Below are 20,240 nucleotides of genomic sequence, written 5' to 3' on the forward strand. Positions count from 1 at the left end.
GATGCTCACAGCCATTCTGTGAGATGGGTACTGTCTTCATCCCCATTGCAGAGATGAGGAAACTGAGGCACAGAGAGGCTAAGTCACTTGCCCCATGTCACACAGCCAGTGAGGAGAGGCAGAGCCAGGATGCAGCCCGAGCACTTTGGCCTTCACTTCAAAGGGCTATTGGGTCGATTGAATGAGATTGTGCATGTAGCGCACATAGGCGATGGCTGTCATGTGAACATTCGATTATGGTAACTGCTACCATTAGAACCACCATCATTATCATTTTAAGTATCCTTCCTGGGGCTTCCCTGGTGGCGCAGTGGTTGGGAGTTTGCCTGCCGATGCGGGGGACGCGGGTTCGTGCCTCGGTCTGGGAGGATTCCCACATGCCGCGGAGCGGCTGGGCCCATGGGCCGTGGCCGCTGAGCCTGCGCGTCTGGAGCCTGTGCTCCGCAGCGGGAGAGGCCACAGCAGTGAGAGGCCCGCGTACCGCAAAAAAAAAAAAAAAAAAAAAAAAAGTATCCTTCCTGGGTCTCTAGACAGCCTCAAGCGTCCCCACACCTGCCATCCACAAGACGGCTGGGGAACAAACTCTGAGCTGTACTGGGAGAAGGAGGAAATGAGTAAAGAGAAATTAACACAGGCTGAGCAGTCAGGGCAGGCTTCCTGGAGAAAGGGCACCAACCAGAGCAGGATGAGCAAGACCATTGGGGCTCTCTGATCACTAGTGGATTAAACCCTGTCTTCCTTCCACTGAGTTGGAGTTGGCCCAGACTTGGTGGGGGGTTTTGCTTTCCTGAATACGGATTCTTTTTTTTTTTTTTTTTTTTGTGGTACGCGGGCCTCTCACTGTTGTGGCCTCTCCCGTTGCGGAGCACAGGCTCCGGACGCGCAGGCTCAGCAGCCATGGCTCACGGGGCCCAGCCGCTCCGCGGCATGTGGGATCTTCCCGGACCTGGGCACGAACCCATGTCCCCTGCATCGGCAGGCAGACTCTCAACCACTGCGCCACCAGGGAAGCCCCTGAATAGGGATTCTTAGGGAGGAGGGTAAGGAGGGGTAATACACAGGTGTGCTGAGCCACGCGTCGGATGTGCAGCCAGGGTTGAGAACCGCTGCCCTAGCTGGAAGGGCAAACAGCTCACCCCTTGCTCAGCAGAGGTGGTCTAATAGAAAGAAAAGGCTTGGGGCACTGGGGGCCAGGAACCCTGAGTTTTGGCCCTAACTCTTTCACCCTTTGCTATGTCATCTTGAGTAACTTTCTGCTCCTTCCTGGGCCTCAGTTTCCCCATAGGTACTCTGAGGAGGTTGGTGTAGAAGAGTGGATTTCAAGCTCTGCTCATGGAGGCCTCTGAGCCTCCTCCCTGATTTGACAAAGCACCTCCCCTCCTGTCTCTACCAGATTTTGTTTGCTGTAAAGCTCCAACCTGCCTGTGCAAAGAGCTGGGCTCTGGGAGGTGGACGCATCTTTAACTCTCTTAACTACTTGAACTTTGTAAAAAGTGTTTGTGTGACTGCCATTTTCCAGGGGCAGGAAGACGTAGGATTAAGGAGGGGCAGTGACTTCCTGAACTGTGTTCTGTTGGTGAGGCCAGTGCAGTCGGGGATCTGGGAGCCTCACTGAAGAGGGAGGGGCAGCTGGTACCCAGAGCCTGAGCTGTTGGGACCTTGGTCTCCTCGGCTCCTATGGGCCAATTTGCTGGGGACCTTGGTGGTCAGCTTGTCAACTTTCCTGTTTTCAGCCACAAAGACCTTTGCTGTCAATTTCATGGCTCTGAAATGTCTGATTTTGTTTTCCCAGAGGTGGAGGCCCTGAGCCCTTGAAGGGAGAGAGTGGGTTTCAGTTTGCAAGGGAGTGGGGACAGAACTGGCTGTGAGTCCTAGCACTGTCACTCACCAGCTGTGTGACTTTGAGCAAGTCACCTGTCATCTCTGGGCCTCAGTTTTCTTATCTGTAAAGTGGGGGAAATAGTACTGACGTCCTATGACTAGGAGAGCCGTCTTCATCACCCTTGTCGCCACCATCATCCTCACCATTGAAGGGGTGGCACGACTCTAAAGGAAGACCTGACCTGTCTTGATTCCCAGGAGGGCGTGAGCTCCCATTGAGTCACTCCCACACTCCCGGGGGACTAGGGTGCACTGTTTCTGAGACAGTCCATCCTTAGCCATGGTCCTCAGACGTCACCGGGCATCAGTGTGGTTTAAAATGCAGGTTCCATGGGCTTCCCTGGCGGCACAGTGGTTGAGAGTCTGCTTGCTGATGCAGGGGACACGGGTTCGTGCCCCGGTCCGGGAGGATCCCACATGCTGCAGAGCGGCTGGGCCCGTGAGCCATGGCCGCTGAGCCTGCGCGTCCAGAACCTGTGCTCCGCAACGGGAGAGGCCACAACAGTGAGAGGCCCATGTACCGCAAAAAAAAAAAAAATTAAATTAAAAAAATAAAATAAAATAAAATGCAGGTCCCGGAGCTCTGACTGCAGAACTTATGGTTCTGGAATCTGCATTTTCAAGAGCTAGATCTGAAGTTGACCACCGTGAGGGTGACCAGCTGTCCCAGTTTGCCCAAGACTTTCTAGGTTTTAGCATGGAATGTCCTGCACCCCAGGAAATGCCTCAGTCCCTGGCAAACCAGAACTGTTGGTCATCCCATCATGTTTTCCCAATGTGCACCAGCTCCTAGGCTGGCTGTACTACTGGATCAGTTGGGCCCTTGGGCTGGCTAGAAGGGCTCAGGGCTGGGGAGGGTCTTGGACTGTCCTACTCGTTGGGAGAGGACGAGGTCCCCAGCCACAAGTGCCCCCAGGATTGGGCTGGGGACACTGTCTAGAACAGCATGCCGCACTCGGGGTGGCCTGGCTGGAGGAAGAACTTCATCCTCATGAGTCTCTGGCCACTTTCCCTGTCCTCCATGAAATGGGAAATCCAGATCCTCCTGTACCTGACGCAGGCTCTCCGCCTAGAAGCCTCCCCTTTGATCTTCCTAACACACGGCTGCAGGATGGAGCATGAGTACGAGACTGGGAGTCTAGGGCCCTGTCTTCTAGTCTCTCCTCTTCTGGGCCTCAGTTTCCCCAGCAGTGAAATGAGGGCATGGGTTCAGGTGCCTCCAAATTTTACTCATCCCCAGTGTTTACTCACACTCCTTTCGTCTTCTCATCACCCCACTTTATAGATGTAGACACTGAGGCACAGGGAGGCCAAGTCACTTCCTCAAGGTCACACAGCTAGTGAGTGGTGGGGCTGGGATTTGAACCCAGGCTTCCTGCCCCCAGAGTCCACAGGCTTAGCCACCTCATCATGGTTCCACTGTGTTGCCTCTCCTAATCAGGAACCATCGCTGGCTTCCCATTACATAGGGGTGAAATGAAAATGAGCTCGTTGCAGCCTGAGTTTGCACTTGACCTCCTAAGGCTCTGCAGTGGAAACCCCTTCCCCTTAGATGTGTCTCTTCCTTGTCCTCGGTTTACCTGCCTTCCTCCGGGAAGCCTTCCCCAGACACCCCAGTACACCCTCTCAAGCTGCTCCCATCCACCCATTTCCTGTGCCCTAATTTACCCTAGTAACCCCTTCCCCAGTCCTGGGCCAGTGGTTTTCCAAAAGACTTGCCCATCTATTATCGTGCTTGAGCCTCACAATTGCCTGTGAGGATGGCCCAGTAGGTGTCATTATCCCACTTTACAGGTGAGGTAACAGGGCCCGGGGAGGCTAGGTGATTTGTTCAAGGTCACCTGGCTGATGGGCAACCCAGCCCAGGCTAGACCCTGACTCTCGATCTTGGTCCTGGCACTACCAAGCTCTCAGCTTCTTTGGGCCCCTCCTGGGCAGGGGCACTTCTATCTTCATCAGGGGTCCCCTGGTGCCTCATACAAGCCCCGGCCCAGGGAGGTGCAGGGGAGCTGGGCTGAGATACCCCAAACCAGAGGCTGGGGCCTGGGAACTGGGTGGGCTTCGTACCAGGAGGACCACCCAAGGCGATCCGCTCTAGCTTGTGTTTGGGGGGAGGAGGCTGGGGGCCCTTCATACCCGGGTCTGTCTCCATGAGTCTCTGTCTCTCCATATCTTTTCATGTCCCTTTGTCACTGTCTCTGTGTCCCCATGTCTCTCTATCTAGATTCTCACACACCCAGGGCACAATAGGACAGAGCCCTGGAAATGACAGCTTCGGGAGTAGGGTTGCCAGATAAAATCCAGGATGCCTAGTTAAATTTGAAATCCAGATGAAAAATGAATACTTTTTTAGTGTAAGTATATCCCAGATATTTCATGGGACATACTTATACTAAAACAATTTTTTGTTGTGTATCTGAAATTCAAGTCCGACTGGGTGTTCCGTATTTTATTAAGTCTGGCAGCCCTGCTTGGAAGGAGACACAGGTGTGTCAGCCCCTCCCACCTGGTGAGGATACCCAGCAGGGCCCAGCCCTGGAGTGGGACCCGCCTGGTGGGGTACACTTAAGCTTCACGTATTTCTCTTTTTTTAAAGGAAAGGCGTGTCGAGAAGTGTCAGACTCATGCTGGAAGAGGAGTGACGAGGGTGCTTGGCAGGAGGTCTGCTTTCTTCCCCATGGAGACAGGGAAGGGAAAGGGCCTGGGTAGTGGTTGTGGCCAGCTCTGCAAGCTTGGGGAAGCCTCTTGCCCCTCCTGAGTCTCAGTTTCCCCGTGTTAAGTGGGAGTAATGATCCCCTCCTCCTGGGGCCGTGCTGAGGACTGGATGAGCTGATATTCGGAAAGTCTCAGCCAAGCCTGCCATGGTAAATGTTCAGGGGGTGGGAGCCCTGGGGGTTATGATTACTGCTGTTATTACTCTTGGGTAAGAATGTGGACTCAGGAGCCAGAAGGACCCCAGTCCTGCCACTAACTAGCTCCATGACCTTGGATAGTTTACTTTAACCTCAGTTTCCCACCTGTAAAACGGGAGACAATAATAGTCGCTACCTCCTGGGGTTTTTGAATGGATTACATGACATAAGGCACATAAAGAAAGTCAAATAGGGCTGGCACCTAGCAAGGGCTCAACCAAAGTCAGCTACTGTTATCTCCCAGCTGGATGTGTGTGCTGCTTCCTCCAGGAAGCCTTCCGGTTCCTCTGGCCCACAGTGGTCTCTCCCTACATGGGATCTCACTGACCCCTGACCCCATCACCCTGAATCCCATCTGGTTGCCCTGGGCAGTGCTGTCCGCAGCTCCCTAGCCAGACTCAAGGCTCGGGGGCAGTAGGTGTATCTTCCTCAGCCCAGCAGTGCCAGCATGCACAGTAGGCACCCCGCAGACAATCAGAGGATGAACAGACTGATTTCAAACAGGACTCCCAGACTAGCTGGAGTGGGGGAAATGAGGTCCCAGGGCCACAGAACAGCATGGAATTTTTAACCCTACAATTAATGCCTGGAGAACTCACAAGGGAAACGTTAATGAACACAGAACCTTAGAATGTGAGAATGTTTATCTGTGTGTGAGGTCCAGGCTTGACTTCCAGGAGCTTGCTGTGAGAATCTGAGAGGCCTGGGGTAGTCAGGGAAGGCTTCCTGGAAGAAAGAGTTTGAGCCAGAGCTCAAGCATCTGAACAAGAGCTGCCCTCTAGCACTTCCCGTGGCTCCCTGTTCTTCCCAGGTCAGTACCTGAGGGAACAGAGATGTTTGAGGTCTACGGAACCCCCAGCGTGGACATCTCCATCTCTCCCAGAGTGGAGAGGGACTGGGAACATGCAGACACCGGGCGGTGGTGCTTTGATGTGGGGTTGCAGATCATCGTGGTCATGAACTCTGCCAGCAACGACCTCAACGACAGTCACGTAAGCAGGTCCCTTGGTCTGAGGGAGTGATGGGGAGGCAGTGATCTCACTCCACAAGGGCCCAGGGCCCTCTCTTTATCCAGAGTGCAGGGTAGCAGAGTGGGTAAGTGCCTGGCCCTGGAGCCAGCCAGCTCTGCAACTTACAAACACAAACTGTGAGTCTGCTGGTGAGTCACATCACTGCTCTGGGCCTCAGTTTCCCCAACTGTAAAATGGGGATAATCATAGCACCTTCCTCCTAGTGTTGAACAGGAGCCAGCCTTTGCTCCTTCTCTTGCTTCCCAGGACCCCTTGTGAAGGGAGGAGTTGTCCTAGTTCTTCTGTGTCGGGCCTCAGTTTCCCCATCTGTAGGCTGAGGGTTGACTCGTGGTCTCTGATACTCTGAATGAGGGAGAGAAAGCAGAGATGGGGGAGGGAAGCCGCTGCCTGGGGAGACCCCTTTCCCCAGGGGCCTCACCTTCCCCTAACCCACTCCCTTCCTGACCCCCATTCACTTCTCAGAGGCCGGATGCCTCCCCTTCCTCTCCTCTCTCTGCCCATTAAGTTTGAGTTTAACAAGACCCAGCTGGAGGCAGTGTTCTGGCCCCATGGCAGGGGGGGATTTAAAAAGTGGGAGAAGTCGGGTGTCCCTCGACACAGGGCACAGGGGACGCCCCCTAAAGGGGTGATGGGAACCAGGCCTTGTCGTGTGGGTGGCAGGTCCCCACTCCATGTCAGGGGCGATACTTTGGGAAACTGGCCCTTTAAGGAGCACTGACCACGCGCCCAGCCTGGGGCAGCCGTGACCTCCCCCGGCCCTGACAGCAGCCCTGAGAGGCAGGGTCTGATCCCCATTTCACAGGTGGGGCCACCAAGGTTCAGAGTAACTGTCCTGGAGCCACATAGCCAATCAGTGGGAAGGCTAGAATTCAGGTGTCAGAGCCGCTCGACACCTGGGTACAGGCTCCCTTCATCACCCCCACATCTTTACCATCCATGTGTCTGAATTATCCTATCCAGGGAGTTCCGTGAGGCAGGTGGGGCAGAATGAACCCATTTTACAGACAAGGAAACAGACCAAGAAGGGGCGTGGCTTACCTGAAGTCACATGATTAGTAAGTAGCGGAGTTGGTGAGAGTCGGGACAGAGGCCCCCGGGGCAGGGCAGGAGGACCAGCCATCCTGTGAGGGGCCGCTCCTGGTTGCCCTGCACTGAGTCAGAGGCTGTGTGGATACCTCCCCAATCTGAGCTCCCTGACACCGAGGACCGCAGGGACTGAAGAGGGTCATCAGAGTGTCCCCTACTTCCCCTCCCCCCCTTTGCCCGGGATCCAGGTAAGTTTATGCCTGAGGTGAGCATCATTGCTGGGGCTTGACACATAGGGGTCAGTAACTGCAGGATTTAGGGGCTCCCAGGACAGAGGGCTGAGGAGTCTCTATAAAATCCTGAACCTTCTGGCCGAGTTGAGAACATCAGAGCCAAAAAGGGAAGGTCCAAGTGGAGGGCGGTGGGTCAGAGGGGTTTGATACATCAGCCTGGGATTGCTTTATCGTCACCACCATCCTCAGCCTCACCTCTGACAGTTGCTGGGCGTGTGCTGTGAGCACCGCGTCACGAATGTCACGTGCTTTCCTTTTTTAATCCTCATAGCCTATAATCAGTCCTATGGAACTATTATTATCCCCATTCTACAGCTGAGCAAATTGAGGCCCAGACAGGACAGCAACTTTTCCCAGGATATTCTCACATGGTGGATCCAGAATCTGAGCCCAGGACATCTGACTCCAGAACTCTGCACTGACTCTTACATCAGAGCCCCTGCCCTCTAATAACAATAGCTGGTATTTCTTGGGTATTTCCTATAAGGTTAGACTTTTACATGGATCATTGCAAATCCGCACTACAATCCTCTGAGGCAGGGACCTATATAAAGCCCATTTGGCAGATGAGGAAACTGAGGTAGCTCAGAAAGGTGAAGGGCCTCGGCCAAGGTCACAGAACCCAGAGGTGCTGGGCTCAAGTCTAGGCCTGTCTGAATCCCAGAGTTAAGAGAGTGTCCCTAAAGCCTGCCCAGTCCAAACTCCTCATTTTAGGAATGGCGAAACTGAGATCAAAAACAGGAGCCCCAGCTCCTGTTCTTTGGAGCAGGGGCTTGCCAAAAGCACACAGTAGTCCTTGGCAGCACCGGGACACACGTGTCCAAGGAATCCCTCACAAATTGTTCCCATTTTACAGATAGGCCAACTGAGGCATGGAAAAATAAATGGCACAGAGAAGGCTAAAGGAAGAGCTGGGTTAGTAAACTCAACTTTAGTGTACAGAGTTTCCTGGGAACTCCTCCCCTCCTTGCCAGATCCCTCAAGACCTGTGTTTTGGGGCAGGGCTCTTGGCTTCAGCCAACTTGACCCTGGGGCCCATCTCTCTACAGGTTCAGATTTCCTACCATTCCGGCCAAGAGCCTCTGGCCTATGCGCTGCTCTACCTCACCTGTGTGGGTAAGTCCGGGGCCTCAGCCAATGGCAGTGTGAAATTGGTGCAGGGTTAAATACAGACCAACGGAACAAATAGAGGACCAGAACCCAGACCCATTGAATGAACTCAATGAACTTGGAGCCCAACTTCATACCATACTCAAAAATAAATTCCAGATGGGTTAAAAATCTCAAGGTGAAAGTCAGAATTTTAAAGCTTTTAGAAGAGAATATCTTTTCAACATCAAAGCAGTCAGAAGTTTTCTTTAACAAGGCAAAACAAAAGCACAGGACTTCAGGGGCAAGACTGATAAATTAGACTGTATTAAAATCGAAAACTTCTGTACAGTGGAGGACAAGTACAAAGCCAGACTATGGAGAAGAGCTTTGCAATGCATATAGCTGACTCAGCGCTTATGGGTAATGGAGAATGCCGATCAATAAGAAAGAAAAACCAAACGATAGAAACAGACAAAACAGCAACAACAATAACAACAAAAAAGAAAAAACCCCAGCAAACCACAGAAGAGAAAAGCCCCAATGATCAGAGCTCAAATGAAAGGATACTTACCTTAGAAGATACAACTGGAAACTCCTTCTACCGGGGGTGGGGTTTGCGTTGGTACAAGCACTTGGAGAACAAGAAAGTTAGCAAGAAAGTTGAAAATGCTTTGTCTGCAGGAGGCGTTTTTAGGAGCAGAACTGCTGAGTTACAGGGAAGGTACATTTAAATTGTGATAGATATTGCCAAATGGCTCTTCGAAAAGACCGTACCACGTTATACACCTGCCAACAGCAGGGAGTATGGGAGTGCCTTGCCAACGCTGTACATTATCAACCGTTTCCGTTTTTGGCCAGTCTGAGAGGTCGCTGTCTCATTGTTGCTTTAATTTGCCTCCCTTTAGTTAGGACTGATGTTGGGGACCTCCCCACCTCCTCTCCCTGAACACACACCCACCCTTGTTCTTTGGAAAATATGCATAGAGCAAAGTACGTATGTATGTATGTGTGTGTGAGGGTATAGGTGTGAATACACACACATTAAGGAATAGTTACAAAGCAAACACCTGAGCAACCATTACCCAGGTTAAGAAATAGAACAGGGAACGTGGTCAATACCCCAAAGTGCCCCCTGCCACCGAGCCTCTCTCTGATCAAAGCTCCCTCCTTCCCTTAGAGGTAACCACTATCTTGTGGTAAGTATTTCCTTGCTTTCCTTTATGGTTTTTTTTTTTTTTTTTTTTTTTGCCGTACGCGAGCCTCTCACTGTTGTGGCCTCTCCCGTTGCAGAGCACAGGCTCCGGATGCGCAGGCTCAGCGGCCATGGCTCACGGGCCCAGCCGCTCTGCGGCATGTGGGATCTTCCCGGACCAGGGCACGAACCCGTGTCCCCTGCATCGGCAGGCGGACTCTCGACCACTGCGCCACCAGGGAAGCCCTCCTTTATGGTTTTATCATCTGAATAGGCACACCCAAATAATACAGTCTATTTTTGCCTATCTTTGAATTCTCCCTGGATGGAATCTTATTGTACGCGTCCTTTGGAGTTGGGCTTGTTTTGCCCCATATTAGCTTTGTGAGTTTCATGCACTTATTGCATGGTGGGTGGGTGCCTTTTCACATGTTTAAAAATCATTTCAAATTCTCTCTCTCTCTCTCCCTTGAAGGTTTCATTTGTATTGTAAAATCTCCCCCACTTTCTAGGGAGAAAGGTTAAGACAGTGGGATGGAGGCTGGGATTTAGGGAAAAGCTGAGGCTCAGAGAAGCCACATAGCCTGTAGGTGCCAGAGCCTAGATTCACATCCATGACTATCTAACACCAAAGTCCAGGCTCACTGCCCCATCCCAAGGAGACGAGGCAGCTTCATACAGACCAAGAATGTCCAGGGCAACCCAGGCGCAGTGCAGGGTGTGCCCCAGACGGCGAGGGCTGTAGAGATGCAGGAGAGGGAGAGTTCAGGGAAGGCTTCCTGGAGGGGGCAGCATTTGACCTGGGTCTTTGCTCTGACCCTGCTTCCTCCCCAAGGCCTCTTTCCCCAGCCCAGGGAGGGAGGCTCCAGATGCTCCCACCTCTGGGCAGTGTCTCCTTGGAAATGACTTCCATTTGCCAGATGGGCCAAGACCGAGGCTAAAATGTGCTGGGCCCCTGGAAACACTGTCATGACTTATCTTCTGCCCTCTCCTTGCAGATATCACCCTGGATTGTGACCTGAACTGTGAAGGCAGACGGGATAGGGGCTTTGTGGACAAGGTAGGCTATCTCTGGGCCCAGAAACGGGCATGGAGTTTGGAGCTGCTCTAGGCTGGGTTAAGAGGAGGGAGACCATTATAGGTATCCCCCTGCCTCTCAGCTGATGTCAAGGCCAGTGGAGCCAGATAGGGACCAGGCATGGCTGGGGATCTTCTGGGAGAAAAATCATCACCAAGAGTTTTCAAGCACACATGTGCCCAGCCCTGGGCTAGGCCTTCCTTTCTGTGGAAAAGTCCTTCTGGATTTTCAATCTAGGTTGGGGGTTGGCAAACTTTTTCTGTAAGAGCAAGATAGTAAATATTTTAGGCTTTGCGAGTCATCCTGTCTCTCTTGCAATTACTTGATTCTGCCATTGTAGGATGAAAGAGATAGTACAGAAACAAATGGATGTGACAGTGTTCCAATAAAACTTTATTTTAAAAAAACAGGTAGTGGGCCAGATTTGGCCCACAGGCAGTAGTGTGCTGACCCCCTAATCTAGGTGAAAAGGGAAATCTACCAAGGCTGAAACTGTAAAAGAACTTTGGGCTGAATTGTGGTGGCACTTAATGCATTGGGAGTTCAGAGGAGAAGGGCAAGGTGGGCTTTGTGAGCAAGAAAGACTTCCCTTGAAGTCCCCGTGTGCTGGGCTCCAAAGCGATGCAAGACGGAGGGCATTTCAGGTGGAGGACACAGCAGAAGCTAAGGCCTGGAGAAAGGAATGGATCTTATCAGGAAGCTGCCTATCGGATAGAGGGTGTTGGCTGGAGACATAACACAGGCAGCCATGAGAGACAGCTGTGTCGTTTGAATTTGATGGTGTGGGCAGTAGGGAGCTATTGCCGTTTCTTGAGCAGGAGTGGACCTATCATCACAGGGCAGGGTGAAGAGGAAGGGATGGGTTAGGAGGCTGGCCAGGAGGTTGCTGAGGAGGGAGGCACAGGTCTGGTCTGAGCCCCCGTCATCAGCTGTGCTTTGCCATTGGCAGCGGCAGTGGGTCTGGGGATCTAGTGGGTATGGAGCCATCCTGCTGGTGAACTGTGACAGGGACAATCTGAACTGTGATGACCAGGACAACTGTGACCGGCACGTGCGCTGCCTGCAAGGCGAGGGGGGCACCGGGGCAGCCTGTGTCCCTGGGTTTCCAGGGTCAATGCTCAGCTACCCTGCAGGGATTCTGACCCCCACAGGCAGCTCTGAAGGCAGAGCTCAGGGCCAGAGTCTCAGCTCCTGTACACACCCTGATGCTCCTTAAAACCTGCCTCAGGCCGGCAGCTGCCTCTCCCCATCCTCAGTGCCAGCGGGCACTCGCAGGCTGGGGCAGAGCTCTGGAAAGGAGCTGACTCACCTTTCTCTCCCTCCAGGGGAGTAGAGGATGCTAACATTATTTGAGCACCCGTCATGTGCCAGACTCTTTACCCAAATTCTCATTTAACCATCGAAGCAGAAGGGCAACATCGCCCCAATTTAGAGACAAGGACGTTGAGGCTCAGAGGTCAGGAGATCCCCAAAGTCACTCAGCCAGCCTGTGGCAGGTCCAAGCCTTCTGATTCCAACCTGAAATCCTGCCTCTTCCTCCTCCCTGGCATCGCTGGTCTGGGTTTCAGAGATGCTCCACGTTTTTTTTTTTTTTGCGATACGTGGGCCTCTCACTGTTGTGGCCTCTCCCTCCGTGGAGCACAGGCTCCGGACACACAGGCTCAGCGGCCATGGCTCCCAGGCCCAGCCGCTCCGCGGCATGTGGGATCCTCCCGGACCGGGGCATGAACCCGCGTCCCCCGCATCAGCAGGCGGACTCTCAACCACTGCGCCGCCAGGGAAGCCCTGCCCACGTTTAAATCCATCCTGAACCACATGCACAGCCCCATGAAGGATGCTGCAGAAGCATCCTTGGTGTGGGCCAGGGGCTTCACACATGAGATGCCCATGCTACTCTAAAAGTTGGCATGATTGTTTTGGAGACAGGAAGGCTGAGGCTTTGGGGCGGGGAGGGGCTGGCCCAGGGCAGCAGTGAGCGATTCTGGGACTGAGACAGGGGCCTTCACCTTCGTGCTGCCCAGGTGGGCTTCTTACCACACATGCTTCTCCTGCACACCTGTCGTGTGCCAGGCACCGGGCTGGCTGCTCTATACTTCCTGGTTTTCTGGGCAGATGAGGAAACCGAGGCTCCGAGAGGGTAGGAAGTAGCTCACCATGTCACATGCTTACAGCCATCTTTGTGGTTTGCTCCTGATGGCTCCCAGTGCTTCCACAGGCTGGGCAGAGCTGGGGCTCAGAGACCCAAGTCTCGGCACCTTCTGCCCTGGGGAGGGCACGGGGAGGAGTCGGAGGAGCTGGGGTGTCGGAGGCCCCCTGAATTGCCGCCCTGTGTCTGGCTCCCCAGACCTGGAAGATATGTCTGTCATGGTCCTGCGGACCCAAGGCCCCGTTGCTCTTTTCGACGATCACACACTTGTCCTCCACACCTCCAGCTGTGACGCCAAGTGGGCACAGTTCTTCCGTGCTTGTGGTGAGTTCATGCCCATCCTGCCCTGCCGGGGGGGGCCTCAGTTTCCCCACCTGGGGTGAGAGAGCAGGCTCTGCTTTGGCTCCTGGGCTGCCTTGGGGGTCAGAGGAAGAAGAATCAGATGAGAGAGCTCCAGAACCGGTTGGCTGGCATCCCTGGCACAGCCGTGCCTCAGGTGGTTTTACCGGATGACTGAATTTTTAAAATATGTTCTAAGCACGTTTAGAAATTTTTATTATCACAACTTTCAAACATCCACAAAAGTAGAGAGAACGGTGTAATGAACCTCCATGTGCCACCCACTCAGATTCAACAGTGATCACTATTTTGCCTCTCTTACTTCATCTATCCTTTTCGGTTTGCTGAAGTATTTTAAAGTCAGTCCCAGACACCCTGGCTGTCTGCCTCTATAATAATTCAGTCTGTATCTCCCCACCCCACTCAAAGAAAAACAACCCAAACTATTGCTTTACATAGCCACAATTCCATTATCACAAATAAAAGTATATAACGTCAAAATTTTTTACATTTTAAAAATACAAATGTATACAAGTAATAATATGGTCATTTAAAAAATATAGAAGTATGTAAAATAAAAAATGAGAATTTGCTATCCCTACCCCAAAACCTGACCCTTAACATGTGTTCACTGTTAACAATCTGGTGTGTGTTCTTCCCGACTTTTCTCTATGTGCACTAGATGAGCATGGTGTGTGTGTGTGCATGGTGTGTGGGTGCGTGCGTGTGTGTGTGTACATACTCTGCTTTCCAAATGGTTTCTCTCGTTGAGTTATACATCCTACACATCTCCCTGTGTGTTTATTTAGCTCCGCTTCAGTCTCCTCCACAGCTTCATCGTATTCCAAAGCTTGGAGCTGCTGTAAATTATCTGGTCCCCTGAAGGCACAGTTTTTGCAGTGTTCTGATTTTACAAAAATCTAGGTTCCTGGCGGGCAGGGACCTTGCTCACAGCCATATCCTGAGTCCAGAACTATGCCTCCTAGGTGCATAGTAGGTGCTCAGTAAATATTTATTCAATGAATGAATAATTAACCAGTGAACACCCTTGTACATGTATTTTTTAGGAAAGATACCTAGCCATGGAATTGCTGGTTAGGGGTAAACATTACCTTCTTTTTTTTTTTTTTAAATAAATTTATTTATTTATTTACTTTTGGCTGTGTTGGGTCTTCGTTGCTGCGCGCGGGCTTTCTATAGTTGTGGTGAGCGGGGGCTACTCTTCATTGCAGTGTGCGGGCTTCTCATTGCGGTGGCTTCTCTTGTTGTGGAGCAGGGGCTCTAGGCACGCGGGCTTCAGTAGTTGTGGCACGTGGGCTCAGTAGCTGTGGCTCGTGGGCTCTAGAGCGCAGCCTCAGTGGTTGTGGTGGACGGGCTTCGTTGCTCCGCGGTATGTGGGATCTTCCTGGACCCGGGCTCGAACCCGTGTCCCCTGCATTGGCAGGCGGATCCTTAACCACCGCACCACCAGGGAAGTCCCAACATTACCTTCTTAGATGCCACCAAATTGCCCTCGGAAAGATCTGGGCACTGATTTTAGAAAGGAATGCCCTCCCTTGCCCCCACCCAGGCCTGCCCATGCCAGGTATTAGGCATCTTTCTCTCCTTTGCCAGTGGGAGGTGAGAGGCATGAGCTGTTGTCTGGCTTACATTTTGTTGGTAAGGCTGCACAGCCCTTCCTGCTCCCCAGGCCCGCTCAGGAGCCACGGCCACCCCTTCTGTCCCCTCCCAGGTCCCGAGGGCTCATGAGAGGCTTACAGGCACGTGCTGGGCCAGAACAAGGCGTCGTACCAGGTGCCCCGCTTCCACGGGGATGAGGAGTGCTTCTTCGTAGAGGGCCTCTCCTTCCCTGACGCTGGCGTGAAAGATCCCGACCACCCCACTGGTGCCCCTCTAGAAAGTAAGGAGCAAGCGGCTTGCTCAAGTCCACGGTGGTCCTTGAACCATCCAGGCTCTGGACCCTGAGGCCAGTTTCTTTTCCCTCTGGTCTTCCCCTGCAGGATTTCTCCGAATCCCCCATCTTCACTGACACCGTGGTGTTCTGTGTGGTGCCCTGGATTATGACGCCCAGCACCCTGCCGCCCCTGGAGGTGTACGTGTGCCGGTGAGTCCGGGGGGTGCTGGGTGTCCTTCTGACCCTGGTGGCCCCTCTCTCCACCCCCAGGCCCGGCTCTGTCCTGAGCCACTCTCCCTGGGCTCGTCTGCAGTGTGAGGAACAACACGTGTTTTGCGGATGCAGTGGCGGAGCTGGCCAGGAGAGCCGGCTGCAAGCTGACCATCTGCCCACAGGCCGAGAACCGCAACGACCGCTGGATCCAGGTACCACGGCCACTGGGCAGCACCTCACCCGACACTGGCCTGGAGGGAGAGGCTGGCCTATCCCAACGCGGGTGCTGCTGGGAATATCCAGGAGGAACGGGGCTGTGCTCGTCCTCCCCAGGGCACTGCTCTTTCTAACTCTAGACCTAGAGCTCTCCCCTTCTCTCCAGAACCTTCTGGAGGCTCAAGAACACTGACATTGAATTTGACGTCCATACACCCATAGGATCTGGCATAGGCACTGGGCTGAACCTGAAGGGGATGGCAGAGGTGCAGGGCACACGCTCCTTGCCCTCAACAACCTGGACCAGTGGTTCTCCATGGAAGGTGATTTCGTCCCCCCAGGGGACATTTGGCGGCATCCGGAGACATTTGGTCGTTACACTGAGAGAGGTGGTGCTATTGGCTTCCAGTGCGTAGAGACCGAGGGTGCTGCTAGACATCCTGCAATGCACAGGACGGCCCCCACGACAAAAATTATCTGGTCCCAAGTGTCAAGAGTGCCGAGGCTAGAAGCCCCGATGTAGAGAATGACTGTGACAGAAATCCCCGCCCAGCAATCTAAGATGTAGCAGGGGTACTGGCAAAGTGCCAGCAGGGTTTGGAGGCGTGTGGCATCACCTCTGTCTGGGGGATCAGCGAAGATTGCCTGGAGGGGGCATCTGAGCTGGACCAGATTTGGCGAGTGGATGATGGTTTGTGTCGTTTATCGAGCACTCATTGCTGGCCGTGCGTAGCATCACTTCATCTTCCTGACAATGCCCTGTCAATAAAGAAGGAGCTCTCAGGGGAGTAAATGCCTAGGGCCACAGATCTGGTAAGGGCTGTGCTGAGACTCAATGGACGGTGGTCCTGGCAGAAGACTGGTATGTGCAAAGGACCAGAGGTGGGAGGCATGAGAAAAGATGTCATCTATTCTCTTTGGCCAGGGCCCAGTTTCTTTGAAGGGCAAGAGTTGAGGTAGGAGGCCTTGAATGCCCAGCTAAGAAGCTTTCATTTCAACTGGAGGTTCGTCCGATGAGGTGGTTCAGAGCAGGACTCTGGAGCCGGACAGGCTGGGTTTGGATCCTGGCTATGCTGCTGGCTAGCTGTGTGCCCTTGGACAAATAACTAGGTCTCTCTGTTCCTCACTTTCCTCACCGGTGATATGGGGTAATCATGGCACCTCCACACAGGCATGTCATGAGGACTGATGGAGTTAATATTTGTAAAGAGCTTAAGGCAGGGCCGGGCCTATAATCGTGAGCTTCTTGTTGGATACATAGTTCATCAGTGATGGGTCATCTTTGCCTCCGGAGCCAGAGGGCTCAGAATTGACCTGGGTGTGTTTACGTGTTTGAAAAGGAGGCCTGGGGCTTCCCTGGAGGTCCAGTGGTTAGGACTCCGAGCTTCCACTGCAGGGGGCATGGGTTAGATCCCTTGTCGGGGAACTAAGATCCCGCATGCCACATGCAGCGTGGCAAAACAAAAAGAAAAGGAGGCAGATCTGTACTCCTTAGGTCCCCTCAGCCCTGTCCAGCCGTCAATCCCTCATGACCACGTGCAGAGGCCAGATGTGCTGGCTGGTACCCAGCAGCCTGTTTGTCCATTGCAGGCCACCCAAACCCGTCTCTGTATCCACTCTGCCCTGACACAGCACAGGGACAACCCCAAGGCCATGTTCTCGTTCACTCCTGACCTGTCTTGCTGTGTGACCCTAGGCAAGGGGACCCCCTCTCTGAGCCTCCAGCCCCTCCCCCAGCTAGCAGACATCACGGCCCTGCCCCCGCAAGGGCAAAGCAGGCCTGCGGCACAGAACTCCCGTGCACAGTCTTCGCCAAGGTGCTGAGTGCCAGGCAAGCAGGGGAAGCTGCTGAGCATCCACAGCTGGCGGCCTCATGTTCGCAGGATGGGATGGAGCTGGGCTACGTTCAGGCACCGCACAAGACCTTCCCAGTAGTCTTTGACTCCCCCGGGGAATGGAGAACTGCAGGACTTCCCTTACAAAAGAATCCTGGTGAGTGGTCAAGGCCACAGCCTAGGCCTGAGGGCTGAGAGACATTACCCCAAGGGCCAGACTGGGAACTATGTTCTTTAAGGACAGGAGTAGAGTTGCCAGATAAAATAGGAGGTGCCCAGTTAAAGCTGAATTTCAGCTACACAGTGAGTAACTTTTAGTATAAGTATATCTCATACATTGCATGGGATATACTTATACTAAAAATATTTGTTTACCTGATATTCAAATTGAACTGGGCATCCTGTATCTTTATTTTATTTATTTATTTTTTTTGCGGTACACGGGCCTCTCACTGTTGTGGCCTCTCCCGTTGCGGAGCACCGGCTCCAGACGCGCAGGCTCAGCGGCCATGGCTCACGGGCCCAGCCGCTCTGCAGCATGCGGGATCTTCCCGGACCGGGGCACAAACCCATGTACCCTGCATCTGCAGGCGGACTCTCAACCACTGTGCCACCAGGGAAGCCCGGCATCCTGTATCTTTTCTTTTTGTACTAGAAGCCCGGCATCCTGTATCTTTTCTTTTTTTACTAAATCTGGCAGCCCGAGAAGGGAAAGGGAGGCAGGACAGTGCAGCTGTTAAGAACACAGGCTTTGGAGCCAGACAGCCTGGCTCTGTCACTCACATGCTGTGTGACCGTGCATAAATAATTTCCCCTCTCTGAGCCTCAATTTCCTCATCAGTAAAAATATGTTAGCCCTGGCCTCACAGGTGTTTGTGAGGCTTCTCCATGCCTACATGAAGAAAACATACAACATAGTTTGCTCATATGATTATTGGTAATAAAGAGGGTGTCTTCAAATGAACTTATCTATGAAACAGAAACAGATGCACAGACATAGAGAACAGACTGGTGGTTGCCAAAGAGGAGGGGGAGTGGGGGAGGGAAGGACTGGGAGTTTGGGCTTAGCCAATGCAAACTGTTACATACAGGATGGATAAACAACAAGGTGCTACTGTCTAGCATAGGAAACTATATTTAATATCCTGTGATAAACCATAATGGAAAAGAATATGAAAAAGAAGAGATATATGTATCATTGAGTCATTCTGTCGTACAGCAGAAATTAACACAACATTGTAAATCAACTAAACTTCAATAAAATTTAAAAAAAAAGTGTCTTAATCTACCTCTCCTGAGAAAAGAGGGGAGATTCCCTCGTGCCAAAGAGAACGGAAGACTTCTCCAGCACCTTATTGGATCACAAAGGTGGGAGGAGCTCTCCCCTGGCCCTCGATATTGTCTAAATTCCTTCTAAGAGATGGCCCTGGGAAGTTCTCCCCTTTTCCAGAGTTGAAAAACTGAGTCTCAGTTGAAAAACTGAGAACAGCCTATTTGTCCCCAAAGTAGGCCACTCTAGAGCAGCCAGATACCTGCCTTGGATTGGACTTGGCAGGAAGGCCGTGCAGAGGGTAAAGGGGGAGGCCATGGCCTCAGGCTCAGTGTCTAATGGGGAGTGTTGGAGCAGCCAGGGCCCTCTCTGCTGTTTTCCCATCACCATGGGGAATAACGTTCTCTAATATGGCAGCGGGGCCAGTCAGTGGGCTGTGTGTGTCCCAGCCTTGGCAGGCGTGAATAAAATACCGCTAGGTCAGATCCCCATCTTTGACTCAGTATTTCCATCTGAAGAATGGGTGGTCACTCCCACTCTAAGGAGCTCAAAGCCCAACAGGTAGGTTCAAGCTCTTCCTGGTGAGCCTCCCCACTCCCAGCCTGACTCAACTTCCCCTACCAGGGTCCAGATTTCGGCTACGTGACTCGGGAACCACGAGACAACTCTGTGAGTGGCCTGGATTCCTTTGGGAACCTGGAGGTCAGTCCCCCAGTGGTGGCCAATGGGAAAGAATACCCCCTGGGGAGGATCCTCTTTGGTGGCAACCTGCCTGGGTGAAAGAGGTGTTCCTGGGGTGGAGACTGAGGGTGGGGTGGTGATCGTGGCTGGGGGAGGGGCCATTCTACTCCTGGAAGAGAACCAGAAAAAATCAGTGATGAAATTGTAGACCTGGATGTGGGGGGGTGGGAGCAGAAGACGGTTCTCCAGACACTGTCCACACTTACCTTGGGGAGTCTGAGAAGACTGGAGCAAGCAGAGATGTAAGAGATCCTTCAGTCCAACGCTTTCATTTCATAAGTGGGCCCAGAGAAGGTGAGTGACCTGGGAAAGGTCACACAGCCTGCAAAGTTATGACTAGACTTAGGTCTTCTGATTCAGAAAATAAATAGATGTTGACATCAATTAATAGTTATAGATGAAAAAGTTTTAAGTCTCAGCAGTCCCAGGAGAAATTACATTTAAATCAATGCTTGTTCACACTATGATGTAAATGACTAATATCAGACCTTGTCCTGAGAGCAAAAGGGAGGTATAGGACATGAAAATTGAGACAGCAGTGACACAAAGAGAGAGTGTAACTGATGATGTCTTGTTCAATATGTGACACAGGGATATTGATGAAAAAGAAAAGGAATTATATGATAATGGTTATTTGCTACGGAATAGACCAAAACTGAGCCAACCAAATTCAGCAAAGCAGTTAGAACAGACTTGTGATCAAACAACAGGTGAAACAAGAAGCTTTGAAGGGGACTACCTGCCCTCAAACACATGATCTCACAGAAAGAGGAAGTTGGGGCCATGCCATTAGATACTTTTTCAGATGGCAAGAGAAGAATGGGGTTTAAATGCATGAACGTAATATGCCGGGGCTATGAGAAAAGATCACCCTCTCCCCTCACTGACATGCAGGAAGGCGAGGCTGCAGCAAGAGAGATGTACGTTAAACTCTACAAAGCACTGCCCAGCCGGTGATTGAATATGGGGGTGAAATCAGTCTCTTGGAGAATGTGAGGATGGGGCCTGAGGGTGTTTCTGAGGATTTGCCTGGATGGTGAGACCTGGGTGGGTCACTGACCTGGTGTGATTGACCTGTCCT

General features: G+C 52.4%; 1 protein-coding gene across 1 annotated transcript in view; it reads left to right on the forward strand.

Moving 5' to 3' along the window:
- The window catches only part of PADI3 (peptidyl arginine deiminase 3), a 29,065-nt gene that overhangs the window by 1,506 nt on the left and 7,319 nt on the right, over nt 1-20,240 (forward strand). Inside the window, 11 exon segments of the mRNA XM_065872975.1 lie at nt 5,605-5,785; nt 8,193-8,259; nt 10,426-10,487; nt 11,455-11,572; nt 12,850-12,975; nt 14,723-14,848; nt 14,896-15,094; nt 15,198-15,309; nt 17,197-17,259; nt 17,261-17,305; nt 19,043-19,194. Of these exon segments, the coding sequence (XP_065729047.1) occupies nt 5,605-5,785; nt 8,193-8,259; nt 10,426-10,487; nt 11,455-11,572; nt 12,850-12,975; nt 14,723-14,848; nt 14,896-15,094; nt 15,198-15,309; nt 17,197-17,259; nt 17,261-17,305; nt 19,043-19,194 (1,251 nt within the window).

The sequence above is a fragment of the Phocoena phocoena genome, chromosome 1 (assembly GCF_963924675.1).
Source record: "Phocoena phocoena chromosome 1, mPhoPho1.1, whole genome shotgun sequence".
NCBI classification, from domain to species: Eukaryota; Metazoa; Chordata; class Mammalia; order Artiodactyla; family Phocoenidae; genus Phocoena; species Phocoena phocoena.